Raw genomic sequence first — 19,181 nt, 5'->3', positions numbered from 1 at the left:
CATCTAAAACCCATTTTTTGTATCCCTAAATCACATTCTTAGACATAGTTGTTCAATGAGAGATTACAAGAAATTTCTACAATGTAATATGGTGGAGATGTGTAATGCAACACACCAATGATGTCACATAAATTAAACAAATATTAGTGGAAAAAAGAGATTTAAAGTCTACTACGCACATGTTATAGAAAATGACTTTCATTACAATCACTTATTGAACAAATATGTTTGAGAATGTGTATTAAGATACAAAAAATATATGAGACATGAATAAAAATATAACTTGTATAGATATATCTTAATTGAAGATCTAAAAACCTCTCAAAATGATCAAATCTCTACTAGTGAACACTTTTCCTCAAATTTCACACTAAAAAAGGATTTGCAATTCTAAATATTTGATCCTCAATCCTAAATAAATTTGAGACGATCATAAATCTATACTAATAAACATGTAGATGGATCTACTTAATCACCATACCTAAATAGTGATCATAATAGGTTTCTAGAATGATATTATAAAATAAAGATGAATACCTTATTGTTAGTGCCACAAGTTATTCATCATCAAACACCATTTAGATTTGGTCTCACTAGTTTGTGGCCCCACTAACTTCATTATATCTACCAAATGAATAGATAAAATATTAAAATATCTCAAAATAAATTATTTCGATGATGGTAAAAGAATATCCCTCCTTATAACTCTCTCTAAATTATTATTCAAAAAATAAATAATAGTAATCAAGGATTGAAACACAAAATTAACTATTCCCCATAACCTCTTCCCATCTCTCTTATTATTATTCAAAAAATAAAATAATAGTAATCAAGGGTTGAAACACAAAATTAACTATTCCCCATAACCTCTTCCCATCGCTCTTAAAGCCAAGAGCTAAGGCTTACGCTGCTACATGCCCAGGATGCAATCCTAGTCTCCACATTCAAAAATGATTCTAGAAATGATATAAACCATGAAAATAAGGCAACACACATTTAATTAGCAATGTGAATTTGTTTTATAGGCTTATACTGCTACATGCTCAGGAAGCAATCCTAGTCTCCACAGCAATGATTGTAGAAATAGTATAAACCTTGAAAATAAGGCCAGCAATGTGAATTTGTTTTATAAATTGTACAATAATTTTAATATTTTAAGTTTAAAATATACAAAATAAGGATTCAGATTTACTTCTGAATATAACTGATATTTCAATATTTTTATAATATGTAACATTCATTAAATTTAAAAATATTTGTATTTTTTTAATATTAAAATTATAATAAAATTGGCTTACTTATCTTCATCAAACATTATATTATAGGAAATTTTATCATAATTCTTTATATCCATGTTTTTTTTTAAATATATCTTATTCCAAAATAAAACAAAGACATAAATTAAATAGCTTACCCTAATAAATTATATAATAATAAAAAAAATTATATAATAATAAAAATAAATAAATAATAGGAAAATATTACTCATCTTGCATCTAAAAAGAATATAATTAAAAAATAACCAAAGTAATATGACAGTACCTCATCTTCCACATATTACACTATTTTATACGAATGTTTTTTAAAAATATTCATGTTGCAGATCAGCTTGAAAGCTCTTGTCTCGGGGGCAGCACTATATACTTGAATACAGTCTCATGGATTTAATAATTAAGAGCATGTTTTTTTCATGAGAGATTACAGGTTAAAATCCAGTACACCTTTATAGACTTCAAAAGTGAAAAAAATTGTCCTTTCTCATGCAAGTTCACCTTGATTAGAAGCGAAAATCTAGATGTAAAAGTTACAAGTCAAAATTTTGATGGCCAATCCAAAATGGGGAACATAGATGCGGATGAGGAAGAAAAACAAGAATACGTAAACTACTTTTTATCTATAAATGAAAGTAATTGGTTTTAAATAGGAAATAGTGAAAAACCTTATCTTTTCTCATGCAAGTCCACCTTGGTTACGTTCTAAATTGTAACTCTAGGTTCAAGTTGGTTCTAAATCTTTTTGTTGTCCAAGACATTATTTGGATACGCTGTCAGAGGTGGTTATGAATTGCCCTAACACACATTGTGTTGGTATTTACAAGTCATGGACTGCATAACTTTGATTGGCTTACAGAGTTGGTTATGAACATTTTCTTTAAGAAATATTGTGTTAGTGTTAACAAGCCATGAATCCATGTGGACAGGTCACAAGGTATAAGGATTTGAAGTAATAAGTTCAGATGCAATTTCATTTCCTTACTTCTGCGCATCAACTCTTTGTGGGTATCTATAATCTTTGTAGGTATCTATACGAGTTTAGCTGTTAACCATCCAATGCTGGACTTTTAAATTTCAAAGAACCATCTTTGAAATGTTTACAGATTATGATCAGGCCTGGCTTTCTTGTGTGGATAACAAGTGATTTAAGTGGCCCCATTGATCCGACAAAGCTATCTAATGAATTGAACCCCCCAAGCCGTTTATGTTGTAACAACATGTACTGCATAAACGTAATTATGAACTTTATAGAATGAAAAAATCGTTTAAGCATCCTTAAGATTTCTATCTCTCTGTGGCTTAGGCAACGGAAATAATCGAACTTGTCGAGCAAAGGCTGTAGGATCCCTTTCCCACACTAGGACTGAATTCTTACCATCAAGGTCATCTGCTAGACGAAGTGCTTGCCGCTGCAAAAGCATCAGAATAAAACGCTGAGCAGTCATGACTATTCCTGGGAATAAATCAGGCATCATAGGTATCACCCCTTGCACCAACTCTGGTATTCCTGAAAGGAAAACAAAGAATAACACTTCGGTAAGGAGAATATACAAGAAATACGAAAAGCAACGAAGTCAAAATACATGGCAAATGATCTTTCATGGCTGACCTGAAACAAATGTGGTCTGCCGAAATTGAGGCTCAGCCAATACCCAAAGTCTTTTTACTGTATCCAGAGAGTATTCATCGTCCTGTGAAAGTGATGCGATGCGCCTTGGTCCAAAAAATAGGCTCGGCAAAGGTATTAACCACGACTTTGGTGCAGAAAATTCTGCAGGAAGGGGGAACAATGCTTGGGAAGCAAAAAATGCCCAAAGTTCAGCAAGTGCTTCTCTTGACAAAGCATCCACGGCGCGAACAAGCTGCAAGCAACAGAGGTTATGCTGAACTAAACACGAAGCAAGAAGCTCAAAGGTTAAAGGATATTACAATCACCGAAATTTAAACCACAAAGCAACATATCCATGTAATTATCGTAGAAATTGGTGAATCCAATGAAAATCAGGCCAGCAAAATTCCTCGCAAAGAGATTTCAAAGATAATCATCAGAGACAAGCCTTTGACGGCTTGATGTTTGGGAATGACACCTACATAGTACATACTACATGATTACCTTATGGCCAATGGAAATATTTCTTGGCTTTCAAATTTTTGGATACAAAGGGGATGAAACTCCAATAGATATTAAAAATCTGACTCTGATGTGTCCATGTTGCAAAGCAATTAGAAAAAATTGATAGCCATCCTTCCACCTACTAAAATACAAGGGACTTAGTTGCAAAAGGTAGCAGTCGTCTAAACTTATATTTAAAATCTCAGCAATGAAACTTTCTTACCCATCAAGCATGTGTCAAATAGATTTAGTTGGAAGTTTTGATTCTGGAGTCATTTTTAATATGAAGACTCCCTAGGTGCAAAAGGGAAGTCATCTAGTCATCTAAATTTTATGTTAAAGCTCAATAACTGAACATTGATGGTATGTCTGTAGGGCAGATCAGACAGGTTTTGGATAGGATGTTTGTTTCCTATAAGATCATGTGCATGAAAGGAAACCTGAAGTAGAAGCATGCAAAGCAATTATTCAATGCTTCACAGGGTTCTTGTTCAAATGGTGGGAAGCAGAATCTTCTCCTGCCATGGTAGAGAAAATGGAACAATAAGTTATGAAAGATGAAAATGGCAACATAGTTTACCATGAAGATGGTTGCCCCATGAGTAATATGATAGGTGCCCTTGCTACTTTAATTTTAGAACATCGGTACCCACGAGGCATGTGTCAGGTAGCTTTAGTTAGGGTTTTTGATTCTGAATTATGTTTTTATTAAGATGATATAAGTGTGACATTATGAACATCCTTAGAAAGATGGAATAAGTCTTGCCTTTGTGGAAGAACAAGATCTCACCCATGAAGGTGCACAAGGGACATTGATCATCAATACAACTATGGGGGATCAAAGAGGATGTTGTACTCAATGCCTTCCTAGAGTCCTTGGAAATGTATATCCGTTGTTTTCAGGCCAAGAGTCAAAAGAATCTCAATGTCCTTGAGGGTTCTAGCCTCGAACTTGTTCAAACCCTAGACGATTCAAGGAGTGGAAGAGAAGTGGTTAGCACCAAGGGCATGATAGTTTGACAAATATGATAGTAAGGGCGTGGGAATGTATCCACACTACCATAAGAAGCAAGGACGGAATGGAATCAACAAAATGTAATGTGAGAATGAATCCACGCTACCACAAGGAGCAAGGATAGAATGGAATCACCAAAATGTAATGTCAGAATGAGTCCATGCTACCGCCAGAAGGAAGGAGAGAGTGGAGTTTCCACTTGGTTTTAGGGAAAAATCAAGAAACCCTAGGGGAGACGAAGGGGTGAGAAAATAGAAGGGGCAAAGGGAACCAAATTAATTAGTGTTCTAATGTTATTTAGTTATCTAATGTTGCAAGTTAGTTAGGGCACTTCACTTAAGGTTTCTAGCAAGTAATTAACAACGAAGGAAATCAAGTTAACATAGGGTTAACTCAATCTCCCTTGCTAAGCTAATTAAACTAAGCTCCAGTAAGGAAATATAGGAGAAATGGAAAGAACACATAGATGAGCATTGTTGTAAGTGTTGAAGCTCCTTGGGTTAAAGATGAGAGTTGTGACAAGCCTTTAAGAGAGTGTTCCATCTCCTAAAAGATCTCCATGCACAACTCAATCTCCTTGCAACACAAACTTGTAGTAATATCCAATACAATGCAACAAAAACACTAAGTCTTACTAGTGTTTTTAAACTTGATTCACCTGGACTCAGACTTAGCCGAGATGATAGAGTTGACCATAAATTGTCTTGACTCGGGGCACTGCTTGGTTCAGGGACCACTTTCGTACTGAATTGGCCAAGTTAATGTATCATTAGAGGAAATTTTAGCCTAAAAGTGGCCTCTTAAGGAAAAAAAATAAAATAATAGTTATGAATTTTGGAGGAAAAAGAAGAGAACTATTTTTTTTATTGTATTTTTGGCTTATCTCCTTATAAGTTTACTCAAATTTCAAGTGTAGACACTCGTTGGATGCATAATTAAATTTTGCATCCAATGAGTACCCATTATGCATACTTTTGAGAAGACCCACATTGATAAAAGTTGAAGATACATTAAAAAAATGTGTGTCTACACTTGAAATATGAGTAAACTTATAAGGAGATAAGCCAAAAATACAATGAAAAAAATAGTTTTCTTCTTTTTCCTCCAAAATATTTACATGTATCTCTTTTTAAATTTAAAGGATTTTGATTGGTTTACATATTATGTATGTTAAAATTTCATGGGCACTTTTAGGCTAAAATTTTCTCTAATGGATTCAGTTGGTTTGATATTGAACAAATCCAACTTGGCACTCGGCTGGGCATCTATGTTAGGAGGCTACAATCAATATTCAATCTTGGAGGAGTTATGGATTTGACTCTTGTGTTTAATACCCATTGATCTCATTCCAAGGTATGTTAATAATTAAAATCCGCTCCTGATTTTTTCTCTCATGAAATTGCAGATCTGAAATTTGTCTTTTGTTGCTTCATCCTTCTATTAGTTTGATCTTTGCATATGAACATAGGGTTTTCATATTTGAATTTGCATTTTTTTTTTTGCATTTAAATTTGACCATGGCCCCAAGAGACAAATAGCTTTCGTGGATCAATGTCGATCTTGTTGATAAGAAGATGGTTTGCAAATATTGCAAGAAACACATGAAGGGTTTGGGGGCAAGGGATTCATATGTTGAAACAAAGCTTGGTTAGGTTAAGAGGCAGAGTTTCCCAATGCAAGGCCCCATTAGAGGAGACTGGACATATTAGATTGAAAGTGGAAAATTAGTTTGAGAAATTTGAAAAAGACATTGCTAGGTAGAAAGAGACAATTGCTAAACTAGGGAGGTAGAGGTACCTTTCCATGATGAGGGCTTGTGGATCCTAGCAAATCATAGTGTTGATTTTGAATACTTTTGTTCTATCCCTTAGAATGTTAGGGACCACCCCTTTTTTCATGCCCCTCACCATCATGAAATCCATCTTAGAAAGAAATGTTCAGAGTTATTTTACACCTTCCCCCACCTTTGTCAGTGCCAATGTCTCTCAACCAAGCCAAATTCAACCCACCTTAGATAACCATTGAAAGTATCAATACAAGGAAGTTGCTTTTAACTACATAACTAGATGGTGGTATGATATATAACCTTCAATGGTACTTTCTCACCTTATTATCAACATGTTTGGGATTCCATTATTGTTTCTAGAAAGGGCTTTAAAGACCCTACTATACATGACTTGAGGGGATCACTTTTGCAAACAAAACATTTGTCCATAGATAAATACTCAAAGGGTTTTAAAGTGTCATGGGTCAAAATGGGATGTACCATCATATCAGATAGATGGATTGATGGAAAGAACCATACTATCATAATTTTCCTTGTCTCTTTCCCTAAGGGAATTGCGTTTTTGAAATTGAACAATGCATCTAATAAGGGGAAATATGCAAATTTGTTATTTTCGCTTTTGGATGATATCTATGCCAATGGGGGAGGCAACTGTTTAGATCCTCATAGATACTGCCACTAACTATGTTCTCGATAGTAAGATGTTAGAGACTAAATACAAAACCATATTCTAGACCCCATGTGCCACACAATGCATATACATCATGCTTAGGGACATAGGAAAACAAGATAAATGTTTTCAAGTGATAAATGGAATGGATTTCATTGGGATCACAAATAAGATGGAAAAAACACCAAAAATAATGTTTTTGAGAATGCTTTTTGGAATAAAGAAACAAAGATTAAGGTGTTGTGGTTGGTGGATGGGGAAAAATTGGCCATGGGTTACATTTGTGAGGCTATGGATTAGGTAAAGGAGCAGATAAAGGCATCATACAAGGATAGAGTAGCTAAGTATGGGCCTATCTAGGAGACTATTGATAACAGATGGAACAATCAACTCCATTTCCCTATACATGTTGCTGGATATTTCCTAATCCCAAGGTATTATTACAGAGTTTAGTTAGGAGTGTTGAAAGTTGTAACTAGTTTCAGTCTTTATAATTTTGTTTGAACCATGACTTGATGTAATTATTATTGTACTTGTCAAAAGAAAAAAAAAATTAAATGGGTTTCTTGCCCATTGGTCTCTTGTCCTAGGTCAAAGCACCCATTGAGTGCTCTAGGGTGTTGTATAAGAGTCAAAGTCAAGGTCATGATGTAAAGTTCCATGGAGGGTTCATGTATCAAAGAAAAAAAATGTATTTTGGTAATAAAAGAGTCTAGGATCCACCAAAAGGTTCAGGTCGGCTAGCCCATGATGTCGGCCTAGAAGAGGCATGTGCTCCCACTCAAAAAACTATATAGAGGGAGGAATTCAACCTCCTTCAAATACACACTTTTGATATACTTTTATCTGATTTGATTTGTCGAAAACAAGAGGTGCGAAGTGTTAGTTTTTGTAGCATCGGATGCATTCTAGCCTTGAAATTTTGTGGAGAGGCTAGAATACATGAGATCTCTAAAACCCATAAATCGTTTCTGGAAATTCCACCTAGAGATGACTTAATTAAAATAATTAATTGTTTTTAATGTTTCCTAAGTCTAAACTTAGGAAATATGATTAATTAAAGGGTATTAATTAAGTCATGGTGATAATCTTCTAGAATAAGACATGGATTGAGTTCTAATTAACCTTAGCCATCGATTATGCTTTAATCTTGGCTGTTGATGTCTCAACGAGAGATTATAAGAATAAATTCGATGGAGGTTGGAGAACACAGTGGAGCCATCCGCAGTTCGATTTCACTGGCAGATTGAACTCCAGAGTAGCAGCACTGAGTTGCCGGAGAGAGAGCTAGTGAGCTTGAAGCAGTGAGAGAGGGGCAGGGGTAGTAAGGCCGGAAGAAGATTTTCCTGTTCCGGTGAGTGCATTGCAGAGAGGCAGTGAGTGCCACAGAGAGGCAGTGCAGAGCCACGCAAAGGCAATCCAGTGCTTCAGAGGGGATTTCGTATTTTGCTAGGGAAAAGTAGTGATTGAGTGCTAGAAGTCGTAGTGAGAGTCTGGAGGCCAGAAGAGTCCATCTTCCAAACAAAAGCTGATCAGATAACGATAGAGAAGAAGCTTCGAGTTGTGGGACGCAGTACTGCGTAGGTTGACGCAGGGACTGCGCAGAGGCAACAGAGAGCAACACATCTTGAGCCAAGGGCAGTGTCGAATTGCCACTGGGAGTGAGATTTTTCTCACTAGACTTATTGTCATTCATTTCTCTGTATGGATTGCTAGATTTTAGCATCCTTAGTTTTGTACTAAGATTTACTACTGCATAATAATTAAACCCTTAGCTGCTGCACCGGTTTTCCCGAGTTGGGTTTTTTTGGGGACATAGTCCAAAAATAATTGTGTATTTGTGTGTGTGTGCATCTATTCTTCCAGCGTTTTATTTCCTCCCCAGTATTTATTTTGTGAAGGCTTCAATGTATTAGTTTTGATATTTACCGTAGAACACAGTAAATAATTTGTTCAGTTTATTTAAAAAATAGAAGAAACTTAATCAGTCGTTGCAGTGGGATTCAGGGTTTTCCGAATTTTCACATGGTATCAGAGTGCATATAGAAGTCGGAGAGCTCAGTTGCAGAAGGGAAGAGGAATTTCGTAGCTCTGCATAGGAAACAATTTGAAATCCTCAGAGGCAGCATAGTCCCTTGGCCAGGAGGGTTAGTTTTTGAGGAAAAGTTTATTTCTCTAAGAGAGTCGACATAGAATATATTTTCCAGATCAAAGATTACTAGAGGCAAAGGGAGAAGCAATATTTTCCTTGTAGAGCAGATCTTCAGCTGGGACGCAGTTATTTTGCAACAATTCACTGGTGCAAAATAGCGTCAAGAGGAAGAAAGAGCACACACTAAGGGAATTCTTTCCTCAGTGAACTTCTAGTCCAAAAGTTCGATTTCTCACTGCAGAGCAGCAGTAGTTGGGAGTAAATTTTCCCACTCCAATAGGGAGTGCGTAGAGCCAGTCAGTAGATGTGCAGAGGAGAAGAAGAGGAGTTCGAATTTTTCCAAAGATGACATTAGAAGGGCTGAGAGGTCAGGATCGGTTGGATGGAGCCTCCAACTATGTGATCTGGAAGGCAAGAATTTCTTGTCCTCTAGATGAATACGATCTCAAGACCTACATTGATAATGTGGTAGCTATTCCACCGGATCCAGATCAGATCTACAAGAAGGATATGGCGAAAGCGAAGAGGTTGATTCTCGATGGAGTTCGAGATCATGTGGTGTCTCATATAGTTGGCAAAGATACTGCCAAGAAGATGTGGGAATTCCTCGCTATGCTATACCACGGATCTTCCGAGCAACGGAAGATGTATCTTGAGGAGAAGTTGAGATGTACCAAGATGCGGAAAGGGGAGCGCATAGAAGCCTTCCTCACTAGGCTTCAGGATGTCCGAGACCAGCTATATGCAGTGGGGTTAGCGCCCCAACCTACAGAATTGGTGCGGTTAGCTCTGAACAACGTTTCCGAAAACTGGGAGGTCTTCGTACAGAGTATTTTGGGTTGAGACAAGTTGCCAAAGTGGGATTGATTGTGGGCTGATCTATAGCAGGAGGAGTTGAGGCGAGATTTGGTGAAGAGCACCAGTAGTGGCAGCAACAACAACAGTGGGATGAAGCAAGTGAAGGAATAGGAGAATGTGGTCCTCGCATCAAAGGGTCAACAGGAGTAGCCAGGAAGAAAAAGGACCTTTCCAAGGTCAAATGCTTAAGATGTGGTGAACTTGGTCACTGCAACACTCAATGTCCTCTCAGAAAGAAGGACAAAGAGGAGAAGTAGGATCAACAGGCTGCATTCGTGGAGATCGGCAAGATGTCCTCCAGATTGGAGGAAGAGTTTTTCATCATATATACCTCCAGGAGTGAGGTGGGGTGATTTGGTTTTGTAGCCCTAGAGAGCTACAATATGGGAAGGATTCTTGAGGAGGTCCACCTCATGAATCAATACCTTTCTACGGGAGCCTATAGCACGCAGTAGCATGATGGACTAGTGGAAGTTGGTGCAGTCAAGTGCTAGAGTGACAGATGCAGTAGCTAGTAGCAGACTGAGACTCAACAATGCAAAGCAGAGTTGGCAGCAGTGCAGTTGGCACAGTGCAGATTCAGCAACAACGTAGATGCTTCAGTGACAACACAAAGTCTAGTAGCAGTCAGGACTCGAGTGACAAATGCATCATACTGACCTTAGTTGGGTATGTTGGACATTTCTCAGTTGCAGATGTTGCATTTGCAACAATAGTAGATGAGAAGGAGTTGTAGTGCAGATGCAATTGTTGACAATAGTTCAACAGGGTTAGCATCAACACAGATGCAACACATATCAAAGTTGCGCAGTAGTTGATGAGCAGATCAGCCAGACATTAGCACTGTGACAGGAGGTGGTGTAAAGACGGGGTGTTGCTTCAGTGGTTTGCAACACTAGAACACATTCCTTGCTAAGAGGGGGTGTTAGTTTTTGTAGCATCAGATGTGTTCTAGCCTTGAAATTTTGTGGAGAGGTTAGAATACATGATATGTCCGAAACCCAGAAATCGTTTATGGAAATTTCACCTAGAGACGACTTAATTAAAATAATTAATCGTTTTTTAATGTTTCCTAAGTCTAAACTTAGGAAATTCGATTAATTAAAGGGTATTAATTAAGTCATAGTGAAAATATTTTAGAAGAAGACATGGATCGAGTTCTAGTTAATCTTAGCCATCAATTATGTTTTAATCTTGGCCGTTGATGTCTCAACGAGAGATTATAAGAAGAAATTCGATGGGGGTTGGAGAACACACTAGAGCCACCAGCGGCTTGATTTCACTGGCATATCGAACTCCAGAGTAGCAGCGCTGAGTTGCTGGAGAGAGAGCTAGTGAGCTCGAAGCAGTAAGAGAGGGGTAGGGATAGTAAGGCCTTAGGAAGATTTTCTTGTTCCGGGGAGTGCATTGCAGAGAGGTAGTGAGTGCCACAGAGAGGCAGTGTAGGGGCTTCAGAGGGGATTTCTTATTTTGTTGGGGAGAAGCAGTGATTTAGTGCTAGAAGTCGGAGTGAGAGTCCAAAGGCAAGAAGAGTCCATATTCCAGACAACAACTGATCATATAATGATAGAGAAGCAATTCCGAGTTGTGGGACGCAGTATTGCACAGGTTGACGTGGGGACTGCGCAGAGGCAGTAGAGAGCAGCTCATCTTGAGCCAAGGTCAGTGTTAGATCGCCAGTGGGAGTGAAATTTTTCTCACTAGACTTATTGTGAGTCATTTCTCTATATGTATTGCTAGATTTGAGCATCCATAGTTTTGTACTCAGATTTACTATTGCATAATAATTAAACCCTCAACTGCTACACTGGTTTTCCTGAGTTGGGTTTTTCTGAGGACTTAGTCCAAAAATAATTATGTATTTGTGTGTGTGTGTGTGAATCTATTCTTCCAACGTTTTATTTCTTTCGCACTATTTATTTTTTGAAGGCTGCCATGTATTAGTTTCGATATTTACCATAGAACACAGTAAATAATTTGTTCGGTTTATTTAACAAATAGAAGAAGCTTAATTAGTTGCTGCAGTAGGATTCAGGGTTTTTTGAATTTTCACACAAGCAGTTAGAAGAAGGCAACAAAGGAGGAAGAAAAAGACAACGAAGAAGGAGCTAGAAAAAAAAAGAAACAAAGAAGAAAGGAGTTTTTCTGTGTAAAGATAGTGTTTCCACAGGTCTGAAGTTTGCAGAGACAATGACAGATTCGTGAAGCATATCTATGGGTGGCTGGCCTGATCTTTTGGTGAGTGGTGTTGTGTCTTGGTCTTGGAAGTCTTCATTAAAAGAAATTTTATAAGAAGAGGAATTTCTCTGGGTTTTCCCCTTGTGGGTTTTGTCCTGGCTTGGAGCCTATTTCTGGTGTTCTATGTGTTTGTGATCTTCTTGTTTGCCATTTATCTTGATGATGTTGAAAAGAACATAATAATGATAATGATAAAGTATTAATAAATCACAAGTAAATGTCAAGTTAAAGAGAAATCAATTGTTAAAATCCCTAGACAGTTTTCCTGGATTTCTCAACAAGGAGAAGATCAAATTGGGGAGGTCTAAGATGGATTGTACACATGCTTAGAGCACATGGTCTTTGATGAGAATGAATAGCTAGAAATAAATTGACAAAACATTACTTTCACTAAAGCCTAGAAAAAATTGCAAGAGATGTGGACAAGCAATTGAAAAGTTTTCTTTTTTTAATTTCAATTGTTTTAACTTTAAGTACTTGAATTTTTAGACAAAGTCACAATCTAATTTTTTTAACTAACTCTGTTTTTGCCACATGTTGGTGGGAGTCATTTGGTAGGTAATGTCCTCAATTACAAACATTTAAGATTTGACTCTCAAGTAAAGTTTGTAGTGCTTTTGGGTATGAGCACAATTGGTTTGTCTTTGAGTGTATTCACACAAAGAAGAGAAACAATTTGGAACAAAAACATTAAATGATCTTGTCTTCATGCAATACAATAAAATACCTAATACAAATCCCATTGTGTTGATTGATATTATTCAAACCTTATAATAGTTCGAGTCGTCTCACTTAATAGAATTTGATCTTAATTATGATATCAATGACTTGGCATGGATCGTTTTGGATTCAAATCCACTAGTAGGAGTGCGTGTAGTACTAGGCATGCCACAAGCAAGCATTAATTATGTAGCTCGTACTTGCACTAGTACTACTACTACAACTACAAATGTCCTTGAGGACTTTGATGAGTTCAAAGACTTCAAGCTAGAGGATGATATAGTAGCTGATGTGAAGGATCCCATTTCTAGTAGTGGTGATGAGTTTGATGATTGATCATGTTGATTAGTGATTTGTAGTAGCCTAGTAGCCTGTAGCATGTTTTATGGATTCAAGAGGCCATTTAAAACCTCATTGATTATGTATTTTGTTTCGGATATGTATTGGAGTTAGTGCCATTTTGATATATTCACCCTCACATGGTATATACATGAATAGAGTTTGCATATTTTGTCTCTAATCATTTGGAATCTTTAAAATATATTTTTTTCAATAAAATCTAAATATTTTATATATTTCTAGTAAAATGAGCCATTAAATTCAAACTGGCTCAAATCATGGCTGAGTCCAAGTCAAGTCTGAGTTCAACCTTTGTTGATTCCAAGGCTGAGGTCGAGTTTTAAAACATTGGATCTTATGAGCCAGAGATAAAAAATAGGCTAAAAAATGAAAGTGCTTGGAATATCCCGAAACTGACGTCAAATTGTAGTGTTCGTCGTCCTAATTCCAACGTCGCTTGAAACACCTCAATCCGACGTTGTATGCTCAATTTATCGCGTTTTGAAGTTTTTGCCCAACAACTAAAAAATCAAACAATTGGGTTGACTGGGCTACTGACTGGGCAAACCGTACAACTGATGTCATGCTGATATCAACACGCTGACTAGGTGTATGCTAGATAGGACCAATCCCGTGCTGACACATGGCAACACCATATAGGTAGGATGGCACAATTTCATTGGTTGGTTTGGTTGTGATGTGGGCTAATTATGAGGTGTCACATGGCCCAATGAGAGTGCGCCACGTGGCACTCCATGGTTGGTATATTTTTTTTAGAATCGCCAAAGGGCCTTGGTGGGGTTCGACCCCTAGAGCACTTGCAGCGCAACACGTCTTACCAACAGGCCACTGCATTAGTTCTTAACATATATGGACTGCTGATTTGATTTAAAGTCAAATGGTTTCGGCGTTGGGAGAAGGGGGGTGGGGTGCTTGGCCCCAGTGCCAAGCCTATACGGGGTCCTAACCCTCCATAGGGCTACATTGGCACATATAGGGTGTGTATTGAGAGCCATGAGCCTCCATAGCAGTAGAAAATGCTGCATGGATCCTCGAGGATGTTCAGAGATTGCTCAAGATTCACCTATTGGACAAGGAAGATGCACCTGGTACATCATGCCCAGCCGGCCCCACAGTTGCACCATACACTTGGCAGGTGACCTAGGACGTGTACACTGATGCGACATCATTTATTCCATCATTTGAGCCCTTACAGATGGTTTACAGGCATCTTTGACTTACTTTGAGACCCATGAGGTTATTGGTGTACCCCCACACCCAATGGGAGCACCACACTGGGAGCGCCCATGAGGGTATTGGTGTGCCCCCACACCCACTGGGAGCACCACAAGTTTATTATTTGGAGAACAAGGGGCCAACCCCTTGTCCATCACTTTTGAGGGTCCTATTCTTCATTATGGCACCTATGGACCTCATCATGCCTCTTGGAGGGCCCTACAACATGTATTATTTATCATCTGACCTTTTAAGAGGCTTATTATTTCATTTGTGAGCTAGTTTGGTGGGGTTGTCACCAAAAGTTAGTTAATTTGCACATTATTTCATTTGAGGGGCTAATGTAGGCCCAATTAGGTAATTTGAACTCCTAATGAGTGTCTAAATAGGATTTAGATGAATTCACTTTGTATCATCACTTGGATTGGATCATCTCTCTCTTGAGAATTTCACATTTCTTTCTTGGATGACACATTGGAGCATGGATGAATTTTGATGTTTGGATTGGATTTCTTATCTTGGAGCTTCTTTATTGGCAAATGCATTGATGGTTGGATATATTCTCTTACATGTAAGTACGATATTGATGCTATTTTCTTTCACTTTGTCATATACATTGATCATGGGGTTTTCGCCATTTTAGGGCTAATTGCTGCATGCATTCACTACTTCATTGTGGAATTATGTTTCTATATAGCATATCTCTATGTATGGGCCATTTTTGTTGAATGAATTGTCCTAGAGATCAAAGTTATCTTGATAATCCATCTTCATTTGCAAACGAAATATAAACACTTTAAGGTCACTTTCCTTTTGCCCTAACATTGGATGAAGTTGCCCTTATAGCCTCCTTGAGCTAGGAACGAGATCCTTCTTCATAATTCTTCCTGACTGCATATCCCCAAAAGGAATTAGGCACTGATCCACCATAAGGTGATCACCTTAAAACCTTTTTCTTCACCTTTCCCCCCTCTTTTCTAGGTCTAGCCACGTTGGGCCACCTAGGGCATCACTTTCCCTACAAAGTAGCCATAGAAAAGGTTTGATCTCCAAGCCTCTAATTATGTTGGTGTGTCCTCAAGGTCTCCTCCAAATTTGAAGAAATTTCGACGATGGGATTGTGAGATATCCCAAGCTCTACCTCCGAGATCAAACTTTGCCCTGGTGTTCCCTAGGTTAGTACCTCACAGGATCAATTTGACACCTTTGAGTGGAAATTCTTGTTTTGATCCTTTCCCCTCCCTTGTTTAGGTAAGATCATCACCGATTGCTAAACTCCCTCCCCTTAACCTAACCTGGGTACACTTGGCCCCATGTGGTCCCATATCTGTGAAAAGTCAATTATTCAAGAACCACTTGGGAAAACAAGTTCAATAAGGATTTTAGGGATTGGGAAACTACTTTGCAAGGCATATTCCTTAAACCTAGCCCTTAAATCCTCACCTACTCCTAGGAAGCTTTGTACCTTGCTTGAAAAGCAAGCAAGCAAGTTCCATACTTAACCTCCTTCTAGGAGAAGGATCATTAAGGTCGCATCACATTCATTTGTCAATTCATCCTTCACAAGTGACTTTCTATATACCGGGTCTCCTCCCATTGGTGAAAGTCCGTAAAGAGTAGAGAGTCTTAGCTGAGGTGATAGTGGGCTAAGTCTCCATTGCTGCCCTTGATCTAGAAGTTGTCACTTTAGGAGTTCCTTGTAGGCCCCTTGCTAGTTTGAGCGGTAACAGGGCTGATTACTTTTTGGCATGGATTATTAAAGAGGGGCCACAATTTAAGCATTAATTTGGGCAAAAATTAATTGGCCGAATTATTCACTTGGCCAAATATTGACTAAAGCCAAAGTGTTAATCTTTGCTTGAACGACTATCGAGCTAGAAGTCAAGAATGAATTCGCCGATTACCATGAGTAGAAGGGACATCATTATTTTCTGAAGGCTGAGCACATGAGTTTGCATTTTCAATTTGACCAAGAAGGAACCTAGAATCATCATCGTGAAGGGCGTACTTATTGCAGCGACCGAATTAATTATTCATGCCCAGGAATTAGAGAAGAAATCTCAGTAATAAGAAGCCAAATTATCTCTCAAGGGAAGCGAGATCTATCTGGCAAGGGGTCTGTGCTCTACCTTTGGAAGGTTGAGTTGCATTGATAATCTAGCAAGGTTCTATTTCTGGATGAGTTACCTTGAGACAGAATGCCTTTCTCATTATTGAGACCATCATAAATTAAGGCCAACAACGTGGTAAGTGTTACCCACAATTTTGTGGGTAATATCCCCAGGAGAAAGCTTTTCCTCCAAGATGGTCCTCAGTTGGCAGCCAGTAGCCACTTGCAACCACCAGCTAGCTCATTGTGCCATTTTCTCCGCCACCTAAGCTAGCCATGTGGTCCCTTGCCCATCTACCATGATCGTATGTTTGAAGTTGGGCCTCCTGAATCTAAACGTATGCCTTGTCATTTGGAAATTAAGTATTGTAGTTTGCTTATCATGGACACTTATGGGCATGGATTAATGGGGGGATTCGACAGAAAGAATGGTTTAGGTCTATGCCCTTGTCCCCTAGACCCCTTTTAGATATTAACCTTGGATTTTAGTCCCGTGGGATCTCTTTTACTGACCATTTGGCTCTAGGGATGGTATTTCATGGGAAACCCTGATTCTGGTTGTGTGGTCTCACTCCCTTTTCCACTTATATTATCCTCTTTCCATTCATTTTTACCCCATTCATCATTTCTCCCACCTAGGTCCACATTCCTCCATTGGGTCCACATAGGATTAGCAAGCCCCTTCCCCTTGCCCACACCTTGGGTCATGGCCTGGAATGAAGCCCAAAGGTTGATGCAGCTAAAAATAAAGATAAGAGCATATATGACCACATTCAACAGGAAAATGTACCACAAAATGCAAAAGATGGCCAGAACAAATGTGAAAATTTATGAATCTAACACATCAAAAACCCCTACTGCATTTTCTGGTTTACTATTTCCTACTTGTTCTTTGCATTAACAAGTTATTTAAATGCATAAATATCAAAGTAAACACAAATGCAGCCTTCACAAATATACAAATCAACAACTGAAATAAACTGAGACAACACAAGGGACACCATTATTTTTGGACAATCGTCCCCGGAAAAGCCCGATGCGGGAAAACTAGTGCAACATATAGAGGGTTTTATTATTAAGCAGATTTTGAATACAACTAGGGTGCCAGAAATGGCTCACCCTTTAGAGAATTTCCTTGGCAGCAATACCTCTATCTGGAGACAGATATTCCTACTGATTAGCAACCGGAGGAACGATCCCATAGTGACTCCGACTATTCCTTGTGCTGGACAGCGAAAGCTGCTCCATGCACTTTTTGGAACTGTGTCACCCTCTTAGGGACTGCGTCACCCTCTCTGGCTCTGCGTCAGCCAATTAGCTCTCAGTCTGTCTCACTGAATCACTTCAGCGCAGCCTCTGAAGCCCTCTATGTCAATTGCGTTAGCCTCTATGGCTTCCGCGTCAGCTCCTTTGGCCCTTTGCATGCTCTACGTTGGCCTCCTTAGCCTCTGCGTCAGCCTTCCTAGGCTCGACGTTGCCTCTTCCGGCACTCTACTGCCTCTCTGATATGTATTCCTCGGCCTCTTGTCGAGCTACCCCTCACTGCAATTGATCACTTGTTCGATTTCCTCAGCAAACCTCGCCCCAGAAAGTCGAATTTACTGATCTCACTTGATGTTTTGGTGTGTCTCCAACTAACCCTCAAGCCTCCTCTTATACTTTTCCTATTGACGATTCAACGACTGAGATTAAGTGCCTAATCAACGACTAAGATTAGATCTAGCTTGATCCTCGTTATTTAGAATTTTCTCACCCATATGATATTAATACACATTAATATTTTAATTTTCCTAAGTTTAGACTTAGGGTTTCATTAAAAATATTAATTATTTTAATATCTATCCATTCGGGTGGAATTTCTCCAAATGATTTCTCAGTCATGGAGATCTCATGTGCCTTAGCCTCTCCACCAATTTTCATGGCTAGAGCACATCTGATGCTACCAAAAATCAACACTCCCTCTTAGTGAGAAATGTGATCTAGTAATGATTCATCATAGAAACATCACACTGATCCTCCACATTGGTACCTGTGCCGATGCATGGCTTACTGCCTCACATCCCCTGCACTGCTGCCCATGACATTGCCACTGCCACTGCTACATCTGTACTGCAACTCCCTCTCAACATGTTGCATCATGCTGCCCATAACACTGCCACTGCTAACTGCTGCATTGCAACTCAGTTACCGAGAAGTAAGTAACTGACTTCACCCAAACACTGACATCCTGGTTAATCTGGAAGCCTCGTGATGTTGAAGCTACCTCTGCTGCCACTGCGCTGTTGCAAACATCTCTGTGCCTCTCGCATTGCTGCAACCTCCACTATGCTGCTACAGACCTCTACACTCTAGCACTGCCTTGCTGCTCCATCACACCTTGCTCCACCTGACACCTCATCATGCTATTTTTGTTAAGGGCTCTCATAGCCATATGTGATCCAAGAGTTTGGGTACCTCAAGGATCTTGCCCTTGCATGTAGTCCTCTCGACTACAACTCCATGTCGCCCCATCTTCCTCCTGGAGATGTGGCTTCCATCTCTGCGAAAATGAATGTTGAACTGGTTCTCTTCTCCCTCTTTTGCTGCTGCCCCAGTAAAACTCGGATTTGGATTTCTTTGGCGCAAGAACCCTCTAAGGAACAAGCTCCTCTAGACTCCCTCTGAGTCCTG

The 19,181-nt window shown here is 38.8% G+C and overlaps 1 protein-coding gene across 1 annotated transcript in view; it reads right to left on the bottom strand.

The window, feature by feature from the left end:
- Nucleotides 1-2,132: 2,132 nt before the first annotated feature.
- LOC149222652 (uncharacterized) overlaps nucleotides 2,133-19,181 on the bottom strand; it is a 404,075-nt gene continuing 387,026 nt past the window's right edge. The window contains exons 9-10 of the mRNA XM_089385540.1: nucleotides 2,884-3,136; nucleotides 2,133-2,781 (exon numbers count right to left, since the gene is read on the bottom strand). Of these exons, the coding sequence (XP_089241666.1) occupies nucleotides 2,540-2,781; nucleotides 2,884-3,136 (495 nt within the window). The 3' untranslated portion in view covers nucleotides 2,133-2,539. The remainder of the gene's footprint in view (nucleotides 2,782-2,883; nucleotides 3,137-19,181) is intronic.

Source organism: Pinus tabuliformis, chromosome Q (genome assembly GCF_031772625.1).
Source record: "Pinus tabuliformis cultivar Carrire ecotype Pingquan chromosome Q, CPIR1, whole genome shotgun sequence".
In the NCBI taxonomy this organism is placed as follows: Eukaryota; Viridiplantae; Streptophyta; class Pinopsida; order Pinales; family Pinaceae; genus Pinus; species Pinus tabuliformis.
This window is presented reverse-complemented; position numbering and strand designations above follow the sequence as displayed.